A 13,852-nucleotide genomic window follows, 5' to 3' on the forward strand; every position below is an offset into this window, starting at 1 on the left:
ATTTCTTTAGCCCTTTCCTAGAGCCTCTACAGTTAGCTTCAGATCTGAAAGTGGACAGTTGTCTAGTCCAGAAATAAGGGGCTGATCCATGAAGGCTGAACACTGTTTGCAACAAGGGCCAGATTCTATAACTGGCCCCCATGTTAAGCACTGCTAAGTGCCTACATAGGTGCCATTTATAGGGTTGTATAGGTAACCGACCTATACAACTTTAGTCCTCAACAAATGATCTCTAGTACTAATTTTGAACTTTGTTTATTCCACTCAACCTGTAAACTCTTTAATCATTGCAAACCGCATAGAACTTCACGGTCCTACGGAATATAAACTGTTATTATTATTACATTGAGTATACCTATGGATGCCCAACTAAAATCTGCGTGGAACCCGTATTGTTTTAATTAGCATAAATGGCATGGTTATTGCCATTATTTTGGGATGAAAGCTTTTGTAATTTTTATGTATATTGGTGTTTTTCCTTTGTATTGTCTGCATATTATGTATGTTGATGCTGTGACCGCCTTGGATAAAGGCAGAATATAAAAAAAATCTATAATAAACTATTAGTGTGGTTTATAAATTTTTTTTAAATAAATGAATGATGTGAAAACAGTTGACATACAGCCCCTTTTATCAAGCTATGCTAGAGGATTTATTTATTAAATTTTGAAATACAAAGCAAGCAAAAACGCTTGTTTAGGTAAAACGAAAGGAAACAAAATATAAAGAAATACTTTTTTTCAATATAAACATCAATAACTTCATCTTAGACCTCAACAAAAATTCTACGGGGAAGTGGCCCCAAACAAAAGGGACTTGTTACTAAATAGGAAAGTCAATTGTAACTAATGGCCATTAACGGGAATTACTCCTCTATATAGAGGATTTTAGCACAGGCTGGCGCGGTAAATGCTCCAAAACTCACAGAATTCCTACGACCGTCAGAGCATTTACCTCACCAGTCCGCCCTAAAATCCTCTTGCTAAAAGGGGGAATAATTTTTTTGATTTTACGCTATTGAACAGCAGACGCTTTACTGGTGTTCTTGGATCAATCAATGCTTAAACACTTGGTCATTTGTTAGACTTCCTTTGATTCATCCATTAGTGGGATATATGAAGATCTTTACTGGAGGCTTTTTTAGCCAAAACAGTCCATATCAGATCTTTGGTTCCACTGTTGTATATATATATTGGACTTTATAAAGTTTATGCACCAGCTTGAAGATATGGAGGAGCATTTTTGGTAGTGTATCCACGTCTCACTTTGGACGTTTCCCATAAGATGTCCAAAACTCAAGGCAGAGAAACATCCATTCTCGAAACCACTAGACATCCAAAATTTCTTTTTTGAGAATGACCTATTTGGATGGCTTTGCCCTTAGGACAACTAACTTTTTTGGCCATTTTTGAATACAAAAACATACAGATCAATCTCATTGGATGTGGGAGGGACCAGCATCTTAATGGACTGGCCATGTAGACATCCCCAAAAGGGCAGTGAGGCACCTTAGATGGCACTGTTCTGAACTTCACATAAAGGGTGCCAGGCATATATTTCTCCAGAACTCCCTTTTAGTGTATGCTACATACTGGCGATCTGGATGATCAAACGCCTGGACGTACAAAGTCGATTTTCGAAAAAAAACCCAAACCATTTTGGATGTACTTTGAGAACAGACCTTTTGTGGCTGCTGACTTTGGGCGATTAGAACCCTATGTCCAAATCAGACAGACGTTTCTTTTGATTATGGCCCTCCACAGTTAAAAAATAATGTATTCATTGTATCAAGCACACGTTATGGTTTTAGAACCTGCCTTATCCCCAAAATTTAGTTCAGAGAAGAAGTACATCACCAAGAAGCTGACCAACAACAAAATGCCAGGATTACAACTGTGAAGATTAGGGGAAAGAGATGAAGTCCAACTCCAAACTAAGTAAAAAATAATAAGGAGTAATCTGTAATTTAAGAGTATTAAACGGAGTCCCCCCGAAACGGAGTCCGTTGGACGTTTACTTTACTTACTGCTTGTGGATCACCACCTCCACTACACACGGAGAAGCTAAGTTCTTTCAGGCTGTGTATTTTTGAGTTTGGTTGGATTTGGACACTAACTTTCCAGTTTGGCCCCCAGCTTAGGGATAAGAGATGAATTCCTTCTTTATTTTGATAATGTGTGTTTTTTTCATTTGAGTTTTTTCACACATTGCACATTTGCACTATTTAGGCACTAGAAATATTATCCGGAGCAAGCCCGGGGATGTTTCGCAGTTAACACCTTTCTGGGTGTAAACCCGCGACAGCTTTTCCCTGGAGATTCCAGAGGTTGCTGTGTGACTGAGGGCTTGTCCGTTTAATACTCTTAAATTACAGATTACTCCTTATTATTTTTTACTTAGTTTGGAGTTGGACTTCATCTCTTTCCCCTAATCTTTGTAGACTTCTTGGGGTGAGGGAGGTTCTTTATTTGTTAGCTTGTTTGTGTACCTCCTCCATTTAGGGTTCTATTTTTGTCTTGTTAAGGATTACAACTGTAACATAAAAGTTAAAACAAGCAAATAAAAGAAAATCACATTAAAAGGTATTTCATAAATAAGATTTTAAACATATCAGAAAACCAAAGATAAGGAAGATTAGTTTGAATTTCTAATGGTAAAGAATTCCAACATTTTACTGAATGATTTAAAAATGAACTCTCATGATAAGATTTAAACTTCAAACCATTCACTTTAGTAGTTCTATTCATAAAAAAAGCACTGAAGTCTACATATGTGACATTACCTTGGCTCCACAATCTGCCCCTTTCTGTACACAAAAGCCAATAAACATCGGGTCAGCCACTTTAACTAAAATATTATCAACACAATACACATGAATGTATTTTATGCCTCTGTGCTCCATATCCTTTGCCACCTGCTGGGATCCAAGTGCTCGATAAAGACCACCATTGCCATCTGTAGGGAGAGGTGAGAAAGACTGTACATGTGATCATCAGAATCATATGAATGTCATGACATAATAGAAACTTACAAAATCATAAAGGGTATAGAGAAGGTAGAGAGGGGCAGATTCTTCAGACTGGCGGGGGAAACAAAAACAAGAGGGCATGCAAGAAAATTGAAGGGAAACAGATTCAGAACAAATGCTAGGAAGTTCTTCTTCACTCAGAGTGTGGTGGATGCCTGAAATGCGCTTCCGGAGGAGGTGGTAGAGCAGAGCACGATTTTGGGTTTCAAAAAGGGGTTGGACATTTTCCTGAAGGAAAAGCGGATTGAGGGGTATAGTTAGAGGGATACTATAAAGGATAAAATGTCTTAAGTAAAGGATCACTACAGGTCATGGACCTGGGGGGCCGCCGCGAGGGCGGACTGCTGAGCACGATGGACCTATAGTCTGACTCGGCAGAGGCGATGCTTATGTTCTTTTGTTTCTAAACTCTGTCTCATATCAGTCGGAGAGAACAAGAGATCTGATCTTAACAGTTGTAAAATGAGGGTTATTCTTGCATCATGCAATAACATAGCCACTTTATAACAGTTCAATGCACTTATTCAAGACTTATTTCCAGCAGAAAGATATTTAAGGACCTCAGTGAATAAAAATCCATTTCAAAGTTTAAGCAAAAACAGTTCAGAGTATCACAGGAAGAGCAAATACATATCCTTTAGGAGGGCTGTTAGATCAATCCCAGCTATGCACCTTGTAAACACATTATCAATTTAGGAGGTAGTTACTAACCTGGATTAAGATAATAAAAGCAAGGTATTTGCTACTCAATATGTGTTAAACAGAAAAAAAATCATGTGCTATTTCATCATATTGCAGGTTAAAATGTGATGAGATGCAAATCAAACATAAAAACATGATAGCAGATAAAGGGCAAATGGCCCATCCAGTCTGCCCATCCACAGTAACCATTATCTCTTCCTCTAAGTGATCTCACATGACTATCCCAGGCTTTCTTGAAATCAGACACAGTGTCTGTCTCCACCACCTCTACCGGGAGACTGTTCCATACATCTATCACCCCTTCTGTAAAAAAGTATTTCCTTAGATTACTCTTGAGCCCATCACCTCTTAACTTTATCCTATGCTCTCATTCCAGAGCTTCCTTTCAAATGAAAGACTCGACTCATGCGCATTTACATCAAGTAGGTATTTAAACGTCTCTAGCCTATCTCCCCTCTCCTGCCTTTCATAAGAACATAAGAAATAGCTTTGCCGAATCAGACCCTAGGTCCATCCAGTCTGGCGACCCGCACTCACGGAGGCCAAGCCAGGTGTTCCCTGTATAGTTGTGTTAAATGAAGTTTACTCTGAGGGAAGGGGCATTACCACTGGAATACTACAGGTTTTGGTCAAGTTGTTTAACCCGGATGCTAGGAAAGGGCACACAAAGCAAATGTTATTTGTTAGGACTAGAGCTGGAACCATCTTATCAGATGGCATCCCATAACAAGCAAGCACCAGATATTCCTCTCTCCTTGAAAAATGCAGCCCACACCAGGATATAAAGTCCAAAACAAAATTCAACTTTTCTTCTTGAAGATGCACACTCTTGAATAGTGCTTTCAGAACACAGTCCCCCAACTATGTACAAGATTCTCACTCTCCTTCACTCCAGATTTCACACTGGCCATTTGGTGGGCTCTAACCAAAAGTCAAATCTCCCAACCACATCCTGATCTTAAATCTCCTCTGGAGTGAGCTCACAAAACTTGAGACCACCTTCCAGGAAGACCAAGAACTGGCTTGTTTTCTCAATGCTTTTCCTTAGACTTCTGGAAACTGTTGAACTCCTGTTTTGGAGGTCCCTGGCAGTTTCAGAGGTGCCTGTCTGCCTGCACATAGTTAGTCTGTGGTTACCATAGAGACCCAAGGTGTATGAGCTGTTTTTCAAACTTCCTAGGTCAGGGGTAGGCAATTCGGGTCCTTGAGAGCTGGAGCCAGGTCAGGTTTTCAGGATATCCACAATGAATATGTATGAGATGGATTTGCATGCACTGCCTCCTTGAGATGCAAATCTATCTCATGCATATTCATTGTGGATATCCTGAAAACCTGACCTGGCTCTGGCTTTCGAGGACCGGAATTGCCTACCCCTGCCCTAGGTCATAAGTTCACTCCCTCTAGATGTTACCAATTAGCACCTATAGTTTTATTCCAACTACCAAACTGTGCAGCTCCAAATGCTAGAGCTGTCCTTCCTACCCCAGTACACAGCATACACCACTGATAAATTTAAAAAAAACCTCATCTTGCAATTCTGGGAAATAGATGCACCCCCCTCCCCCCCAACTCCTCACTTCAGTGCATACTATTTGTCCAGGGCTGTACAAGGTTTCTAACATTTCTGTAAGTAATATTGTCTTTCTGCAGATATGCCAAAATCTGCACCAGGACAGACACCCTAGAAGGCAAGACGAATCTAGCAAAGCTTGAGGACTGGTCTGGAGTGTGGTATCTAAGATTTAATAGAAACATAGAATATGACGGCAGAAAAGGGCTGTAGCCCATCAAGTCTGCCCACGCTAATGACCCACCCCCAGACTTCACCCGGCTAGAGATCCCACATACATATCCCATTTCTTTTTGAAATCGAGCACGCTGCTGGCGTTAATCACCTGCAATGGAAGTTCATTCCAATGATCGACTACCCTTTCGGTGAAGAAATACTTCCTGGTGTCGCCATGAAATTGCCCACCTTTGATTTTCAGCGGATGACCTCTTGTGGTTGAAGGTCCTTTAAGAAAGAAGATATCGTCTTCCACCTCGATGCGGCCCGTGATATATTTAAAAGTCTCAATCATGTCCCCCCTCTCTCTACGTTCCTCGAGCGAGTATAGTTGCAGTTTATTCAGTCTTTCCTCATATGGGAGGTTCTTGAGACCATCCTGGTGGTAATTCGCTGAACCGACTCGATTCTCCGCACATCTTTTTGACAATGTGGTCTCCAGAATTGAACACAATATTCAAGATGAGGTCTCACCATGGATCTGTACAGGGGCATTATGACTTCGGGCCTCCGGCTGATGAAACCTCTACGGATGCATCCCACCATTTGTCTAGCCTTGGATGCAGCTTTCTCCACCTGCTTGGCAGTTTTCATGTCTTCACTAATGATTACTCCCAAATCACGTTCTGCCCTAGTCCTAGCTAAGGTCTCACCATTCAGAGTGTTAAGTTCTGCATGGGTTTTTGCTGCCAAGGTGCATGACCTTACATTTTTTGGCATTAAAGCCCAGCTGCCAAGTCGAGGACCAATGTTCCAATAAGAGCAGGTCCTTCTCCATACTGTCGGGTAAGGTGCTGTTATCTACTTTGTTGCATAGTTTGGCGGCGTCGGCGAAGTGTTATTTTACCTTGAAGCCCTTGAGCCAGGTCTCTTATGTATATGTTGAAAAGGATCGGTCCCAAGACCGATCCCTGTGGCACTCCACTGGTCACCTCCGATGTATTGGAGGGGGTACCGTTAACCACCACCCTCTGGATTCTACCGCTTAACCAGTCATTGACCCATGTCGTCAATATCACTCCCAATCCCATCAAAGTCATCTTGCTCAACAATCTGCGGTGCAGGACGCTATCAAAAGCTTTGCTGAAGTCCAAGTACATGACGTCTAGAGACTTCCCCATATCCAGTTTCCTTGTAACCCAGTCAAAGAAGCTGATCAGATTGGATTGACAGGACCTTCCCTTTGTGAGTCCATGCTGCTGGGGATCCTGATTTGATGCTCTAAAGTCCACATTAAAATCCTGTGGGCTGTTGTGACATTTGCTATTGTTTGTACCCGACTGTCTTAGGTGGCAAGTCACCCCCAGGTCCCATTCTTGTCGATGACAACCAGGCTGCTTCGGTCACATCACAATGGTTGGACTTAACCCACCAGGGATGAGAACCCTCTAGTTAGTCAGGGCTCCTCAGACCTGTGTCGACAAATCCCAATTAAAGAATAAGAAAAAGAAAGTACAAAGGCTAAAAAGATATTTCCAATAATAAAACATTTATTGGATGAAAGGAAAAAACCCCCCCAGAACATTTGTACTTGGAGGAGTATCGCACATCCTCTATTTATTTACAAAATGCTTGCTTTTATAATAGTCTTATGAGTCACATCTGCTTAATTAGCATATTCATGTTTCTAAGATTAGACTAATAGTTTGGTTTTCCTCTCAAGCTGCTGCTGTTTGTTTACATGTGTTAACTCTAGTTCTCATCTTTTTCAGACTTGTATTTCTCTACAGCAAGCTAAGCATATTCAAGCATTTTATATGTGTATTGTTTCTTTATATGTATTGTAGAAATTCAGCTTCTTCTATTTCCTTATAAGCATTTTATCTAATAGGCAATCAAAAAGCTGCAATGTTTTTCAGTTATTACAACATTCATCATAATTATTACTACTGCTCTAATGGCCCTACAAAAATAATTTCCTATTCTTTATATAGCAGGTATTCTTTTTATTCTGAATAGAATTAACTATCTCAGTATCTAGCGTCAGGCATGAGCAATGACCACTAGGTGGAGCATGTAACCTAATGAATTTAGGTCAGTTTTGTCCTGTCGCATGGTCAAAAATGTCAGTACTGTCTCATTTTTTCTTGTCCGTCTTTAACCACACAAAGAACTTTTCTATCCTAGATACATCTATCTGTATGTGTATCAGTTATTTTTCTCTCTCTTTCCATCACCTATCTCGTGCCTATAAAAGGTCACCACATAGGCATTTTTCTGTTTCTTCTACGTGTCTTTCCTGTTGACTACATTTTACACTCTCTGGACCACATCTCCAATGGTCCACACTCTCCCAACCACTGCTTTTGAATTTTCCTTTGTCCTCTCCATCGTAAGCTGTAACACAGGTGTGAACTACATTCCACAATGCTCTGTTCCTTTTCCTGCTTTTATTGTCCTCACACTCCAATTTGCAAGTGTCTGCCTTGGCACAGACTGACACGTTTCTTACTTAATACTCAGCATCTCAAAATCTCTATTCTCTCATATTCCAGTCATGTTGGCTCCCAAGGTCATGTGAACAGGAGCCAAGAATCCCAGTCATTGTGCACAGAAGTATTTCACTCTAAGGCCCTGCGATGCTCTAAGCTTACCGTACCTTTAACAATCTAGAAACTACAAAGAGCTATATAACTCGGAGACCATCATCATAAGGCTTTGCTGAAGTGCACAGATGTGCCAGACTGCTAAACAAGAACATAAGGATGAAGAGTCAGGATAGAGGTTACTGTATGTGACTGCTGAAAAGCAATGATCCAATCTACACACAAACCTGGTGCCATAGATATTTTTCCCTTCTCTTCCAGGATGATTTTGCCATCGAAGCTCATTGCTGGTAACATTCCCTGCTGGAAAAAGAACACATTCTCCTTTTTCAAACCAAAGTATTTGTGCTTCGAGAAAAACTCTTTTGTGGATTCCATAGTTCTGCCACTGGTCATGATGTACCTGCAGGAAAACAACATATATAAAAGCTCTGACAAACTGCATCTTAAGTTTCTCGTTTTGAATTGATTTTGACTAAACTAAAAGATAAGTGAATAAAAAAATTGTTTTGTATTTAATTACTTAAGAAATTTTGCAGATAGAAAAAAAAAATGTACTTTTTGACCTGATGAGTAAGGGCAACAAGTTCTCTCTGGAGGAAGCTGAATGTTTCAGCTTTGGAGGTTCACCTCTGAAGGTCCAAAAATAACTTTTGTATATAATATTGCTGATTTTCACACCTCTGTTTGATTATTGTCTATATTAGTGCTTTCAGATGATCTGTTTGACAGGTTACTATAGTAGCTTTAAGGGGAGCCCATCTTTGAGAACATTTGAAGATATCATTTCTTTTCTCTGCTATTTCTTTATTTTATTTATTTCTTTTCGGTATTTATATACCGCCTAGGTCAAGGGTGTCCAATGTCGGTCCTCGAGGGCCGCAGTCCAGTCGGATTTTCAGGATTTCCCCACTGAATATACATGAGGTCTATTTGCATGCACTGCTTTCATTGTATGCTAATAGATCTCATGCATATTCATTGAGGAAATCCTGAAAACCCGACTGGATTGCGGCCCTCGAGGACTGACATTGGACACCCCTGGCCTAGGTTATCCAAGCGGTTTTACGCTCACAATCTATCTAATGTACCTGGAGCAATGGAGGATTGAGTGACTTGCCCAGGGTCCCAAGGATCAACACGGGATTTGAATCCACAACCTCAGGGTGCTGAGGCTGTACCTTTAACTACTAGGCCACTCCTTTCACAGCAATGACCCCCAAAAAGTTCTATCACATCTTGAAAACTAATACAATCAGCGTAATTTCTAAAGATGGTAAGAAAGCTAAACATGACTGAGGGGCTTTTTTACTAAAGGGTGTTAAGCCTAATGAGCTATTAGAGTGCCAAAAAAAGGTTTACACAAAAACATTTGAAAGCATTTTGTAGTAATTTGTCTATTGCTGCATGTTAATTATACATTATTTTGGGGGGGATAGATTATTCGGGAGGCGGTATGCCATGGTTGGGGAATAGTTGCAGACACGTTCTAATTAGCACATTAACTAGATAACACGGACTTAACGCAAGAACAATTAGCACCTTCTAAATAGGGGGCAGCATGTGCTTCCGTGGTCATTTTTTTTTTTTTTGGCAAGTCTTATGTTCTAATGTACCTTAATGAAAATTATAGGACCAATATAGGTCTGTGACAGTGAAAATATTCTTAAAAAAAATATATATATATATGCAAAAGAACATAACATAAGAATTGCCGCTGCTGGGTCAGACCAGTAGTCCATCATGCCCAGCAGTTCGCTCAATTGGTGGCATTCTACCAGCGTACGTCGTTGTTCAGCAGGAACTTGTCTAACTTTGTCTTGAGTCCCTGAAGGGTGTTTTCTCCTATGACAGACTCCGGAAGAGCATTCCAGTTTTCTACCATTCTCTGGGTGAAGAAGAACTTCCTTTCATTAATACGGAATCTATCCCCTTCCAACTTTAGATAGTGCCCTTTCATTCTCCCTACCTTGGAGAGGGTGAACAACCTGTCCTTATCTACCAAGTCTATTCCCTTCAGTACCTTGAAAGTTTCAATCATGTCCCTTCTCAATCTCCTCTGTTTGAGGGAAAAGAGGCCCAGTTTCTCTAATCTTTCACTGTACAGCAACTCCTCCAGCCCCTTAACCATTTTAGTTGCTCTTCTCTGGACCCTTTCGAGTAGTACCGTGTCCAGCCAGTGCTGGACGCAGTATTCCAGGTGAGGGCGCACCATGGCCCGGTTAAGCGGCATGATAACCCTCTCCGATCTGTTCATGATCCCCTTCTTTATCATTCCTAGCAATCTGTTCGCCCTTTTTGTCGCCGGTTGTTTAAGAAACTGATTCTCATGTGCTAGACTGTTGTGCAACTCTCAGTTTAAAGCCTGTCTGACTAGATGATCATGGACTAATGAACTCATGAACTAACCAAGATCCAGTTTTGGATAAAAGTAATCACAAAGACTGTAGTGTGTGTGTGAAAGTTGGGAAGTGAGTGTGAGTTGATGTGGATTAAGTTCACCGACTAAATTATTCTGATATTTATTAATATATTAAGTATTGGTTAGTTGTAAAAGTACTGTAATGAAATGAATTGTGGGAGATAATATTAAAATTGAATTGATTAAGATAATACTTGTTTGTATTAAATATTTAATAGCTGGTTTTAAGAATTTGAGTTATTCAATAGGCAGCTATTTAATTAACTGAATAAAATCCCAAGCTTAGGCTTTAGGTTAATTTTTAAATTTCTAAAAACACTGAATAAGGGAGACAATGGCGAGCCCCGAGGAAGAGCACAAGATGATTCCCAGAATAGTGATCTAGAGGGGCCGCTCCTTATTTTGCCTGCAAAAATTCAATGAACCCTTTTATCCTATATGCCAAGTTCGTTCAGTCTATATAAAAATAACAAATGATCCACTGCATCAAAAGCAGCTGAAATATGAAACTGCAAAAGTATAGACTGACAACCCTTATTACCGTATTATACTCGAATCTAAACAGATCTGGACCAGGGATTTATATTCAAGTGCCTTGCCATGCTCTGTCTCCATCCCCCTCCTTCACTCCCTCCCCTGCCTGGGTCTGCACCCAGCCCCCTTCCAGGCCCTGCATTCAGCCCCCTCCTTCTCTGCTTCCCTCCCCTGCCAGGATCTGCTCCCAGCTCCCTCCCTCCTTCTCCTGATACCTTGCAGGCCTCCCCCCAAACTACCATAAGTTCTGGTGGTCAAGTGGTAGGCTGGGACAGGAAGGATCACTCTCACTTTCTGTCCCAGCCAACTGACACATCCCACCTCCTTCCCAACTCCCAGACATCTTTAAAAAACCTACCTTTAAAGCTCTGGTAGTTAAGCTGTGAACCGGGGGGGGGGGGGGGGGGCAGAAGCGATCTTCCTACTCTCCTACCCCATACAGAGCCACTATCCGAAATAACTGCTGCAAGTTCTCGTGGCAACTTTGTTAGTTCCTGCACTCGCAACAACCTTTTCAGAAAGTGGCTCTGCACGGGGCAGGATCGCTCCTGCCCCGGTTCACTGCTGGATCACCAGGGCCTTTAAAGATAAGTTTCTTTAAAAGCCTGGGAGGTGGGATGTATCAGAGTCAGTCGAGACAGGAGACGGGAGGGACCCCTCCTATCCTGGCCCACCGCTGACTTACCAGGGCTTACGGCAGGCCCGGGAGAGGGGCAGGTGGGCACTGGCCCAAAATATAAACCGACACCCCCATTTTTGGTCCAAAAATATCAATTTATATTTGAGTATATACAATAATAAGTCCTGACTTCTGAGATCAGTTCTAAGAGCAAAGTTTCAGTGCTATGCATAGTTCAAAAGCCATGTTGAGAATTATAAATTCAATTAATCTACAGAAAAACAAAATTAACACAAAATTCTATTAACTTAGCAGGCCAAGATACAATATACCAGTAACTGGTCTATAATTTGCTACCTTTTATTTATTTTTATTTTATTTCTTATATACCGTTATACCTTGGTTAAATCTCATCTCAAAACCTTTGGAATAGGTGGGAAGTAGCCTAGTGGTATAGCTTTGTGGGGTAAATCTCAGCGCTGCTCCTTATGACCTTGGCAAGTCACTTAATCCTCCATTGCCCCAGGTACAAAAAGAAGTACACACACACAGGCTGTTTTTCAGAATAGGTAAGACTGAATCCGTAGAAGTTAAGAGTTAAAAACTCCAAAAAGGTACTTGAATTTAGACCCTTCAGTGACTTTTCTCATATTCTCTGCCTCAAAAACTGCTTGTTAATACTGTTTAATAATAATAACTTTATTTTTTCTATACCGCCATAATCTTGCAACTTCTAGGCGGTTAACAGTGAAAGAGCTGTACAATCAGCTAATTACAAGGTGAGAACAGGTAGGAAGTTTAGCTTCTCACCTCCACTTAACATAAAACTCCTGAGTTTGTTGCTTTCTCCAAGATCATTCCAGTTTTCTAACATTTCTCTTTAATATTGCTAATGTTTTTGTAAACCAATGATTTATTTCTTAGTTTCTTGGCCTTAACTGGTGCAATTTCATCCAAAACCTCACTAGCTAAATTATTCCAAGACCTAATCATATCATCAGCATCTACTTTTTGCCAAAACTGTCTTATCACACATGCATATGTTTGCAAAATAAGAAAAAATGCGCCATTTTGTCACACTATAAGTGTACAGTACATTCAGCTTGAAATAAAATGAACTGCTACCAAAATCAAAGTTATTTTCTTACAGAAGTTTGCAACTTAGATGGCCAGAATTTCTATACTCCTTTTGAGACAAAATGTTGAAGTACTTATGCTACCGGCAGGCACTGCAGACTGCAAAAATGCTTTCTGATATTGACCTTCTGATATCAGAAGCCATGTACAGGGTTTAAAGTAGCATAGCCAGGGCAGGATAAAGTATAGGCAAACTAGGCATATTTAGGAGAGACCCTCTCAAATTTGTAAGTCAAGGCAGATTTCTTGCCCTGGTACATTAGCTGTTGTCAGAGATAAGAATGGGGAGGGAGTAGAGAGTACAGACAATTGTTGGCCACAAGAGGTCTGCCTATTCTAGCGAAGGTCAAAGGGGATCAGAATTGGCGGATATAAAATCGTCTGGAAACAATGGATAAATGCAGGAATAAGAACATTGAATGATGTCATATCAGAAGGTTCACTGCTTAGTTTTTCACAATTGCAAAACAAATTTGGTTTAAATAAAACACAATATTTTAAATGGATGCAATTGAAGCAGGCTATTCAGGTAGGGTTCCCTGAATGGAAAAATCTAAATAATCAATATAGCCTACAGGTTCTTTGTTTCCAGACGGATTTTTTGGGTCACCAAGCCGCAAAATGGTACAAATTGATATACGGATTTTTAAATAAAAAAAAGAAAACAGGTCTTAGAGATATTTGGAGTATTGAGATTGGTCAGAAAATTTCTGAATCTCAATGGCCAAGATTTTGGTCCTGGAGATTAAGATCTACAAGGTCAGCATCTATGAATCAAACATGGTTGTTCTTATTACATAGAGTGTTCTGGACCCCAACGCGCCTGCAAAAAATAGATAGTACTAGATCTAATAGATGCTGGCATTGTAAATTAGAAATAGGGACGTTAGATCATTTAATCTTTTTCTGTCCCTATGTAAACGCTTTTTGGAATTCAATTTGGCCCCAAATTAATAAATTACTAGAAAATCATGTAGGACTCTCATATGACACCATATTATTTGGCACTGCAATGAGAAATATGAGTCCGATTTCAGCAAATAATAATAAACTATTACTGATATTAACAGGAGTCGCC

General features: G+C 40.3%; 1 protein-coding gene across 6 annotated transcripts in view; it reads right to left on the reverse strand.

The window, feature by feature from the left end:
* Positions 1 to 13,852, reverse strand: part of UAP1 (UDP-N-acetylglucosamine pyrophosphorylase 1) — a 70,095-nt gene that overhangs the window by 35,546 nt on the left and 20,697 nt on the right. For all 6 annotated transcript variants that reach the window (XR_004540877.1, XM_033960995.1, XM_033960996.1 and 3 more), the window contains exons 4-5: positions 8,290 to 8,465; positions 2,783 to 2,955 (exon numbers count right to left, since the gene is read on the reverse strand). Coding sequence is in view for 5 of the 6 variants with exons in the window: in XM_033960995.1 (XP_033816886.1) it covers positions 2,783 to 2,955; positions 8,290 to 8,465 (349 nt within the window). In the remaining variant the exon portion in view is untranslated. The remainder of the gene's footprint in view (positions 1 to 2,782; positions 2,956 to 8,289; positions 8,466 to 13,852) is intronic.

Source organism: Geotrypetes seraphini, chromosome 10 (genome assembly GCF_902459505.1).
Source record: "Geotrypetes seraphini chromosome 10, aGeoSer1.1, whole genome shotgun sequence".
NCBI classification, from domain to species: domain Eukaryota; kingdom Metazoa; phylum Chordata; class Amphibia; order Gymnophiona; family Dermophiidae; genus Geotrypetes; species Geotrypetes seraphini.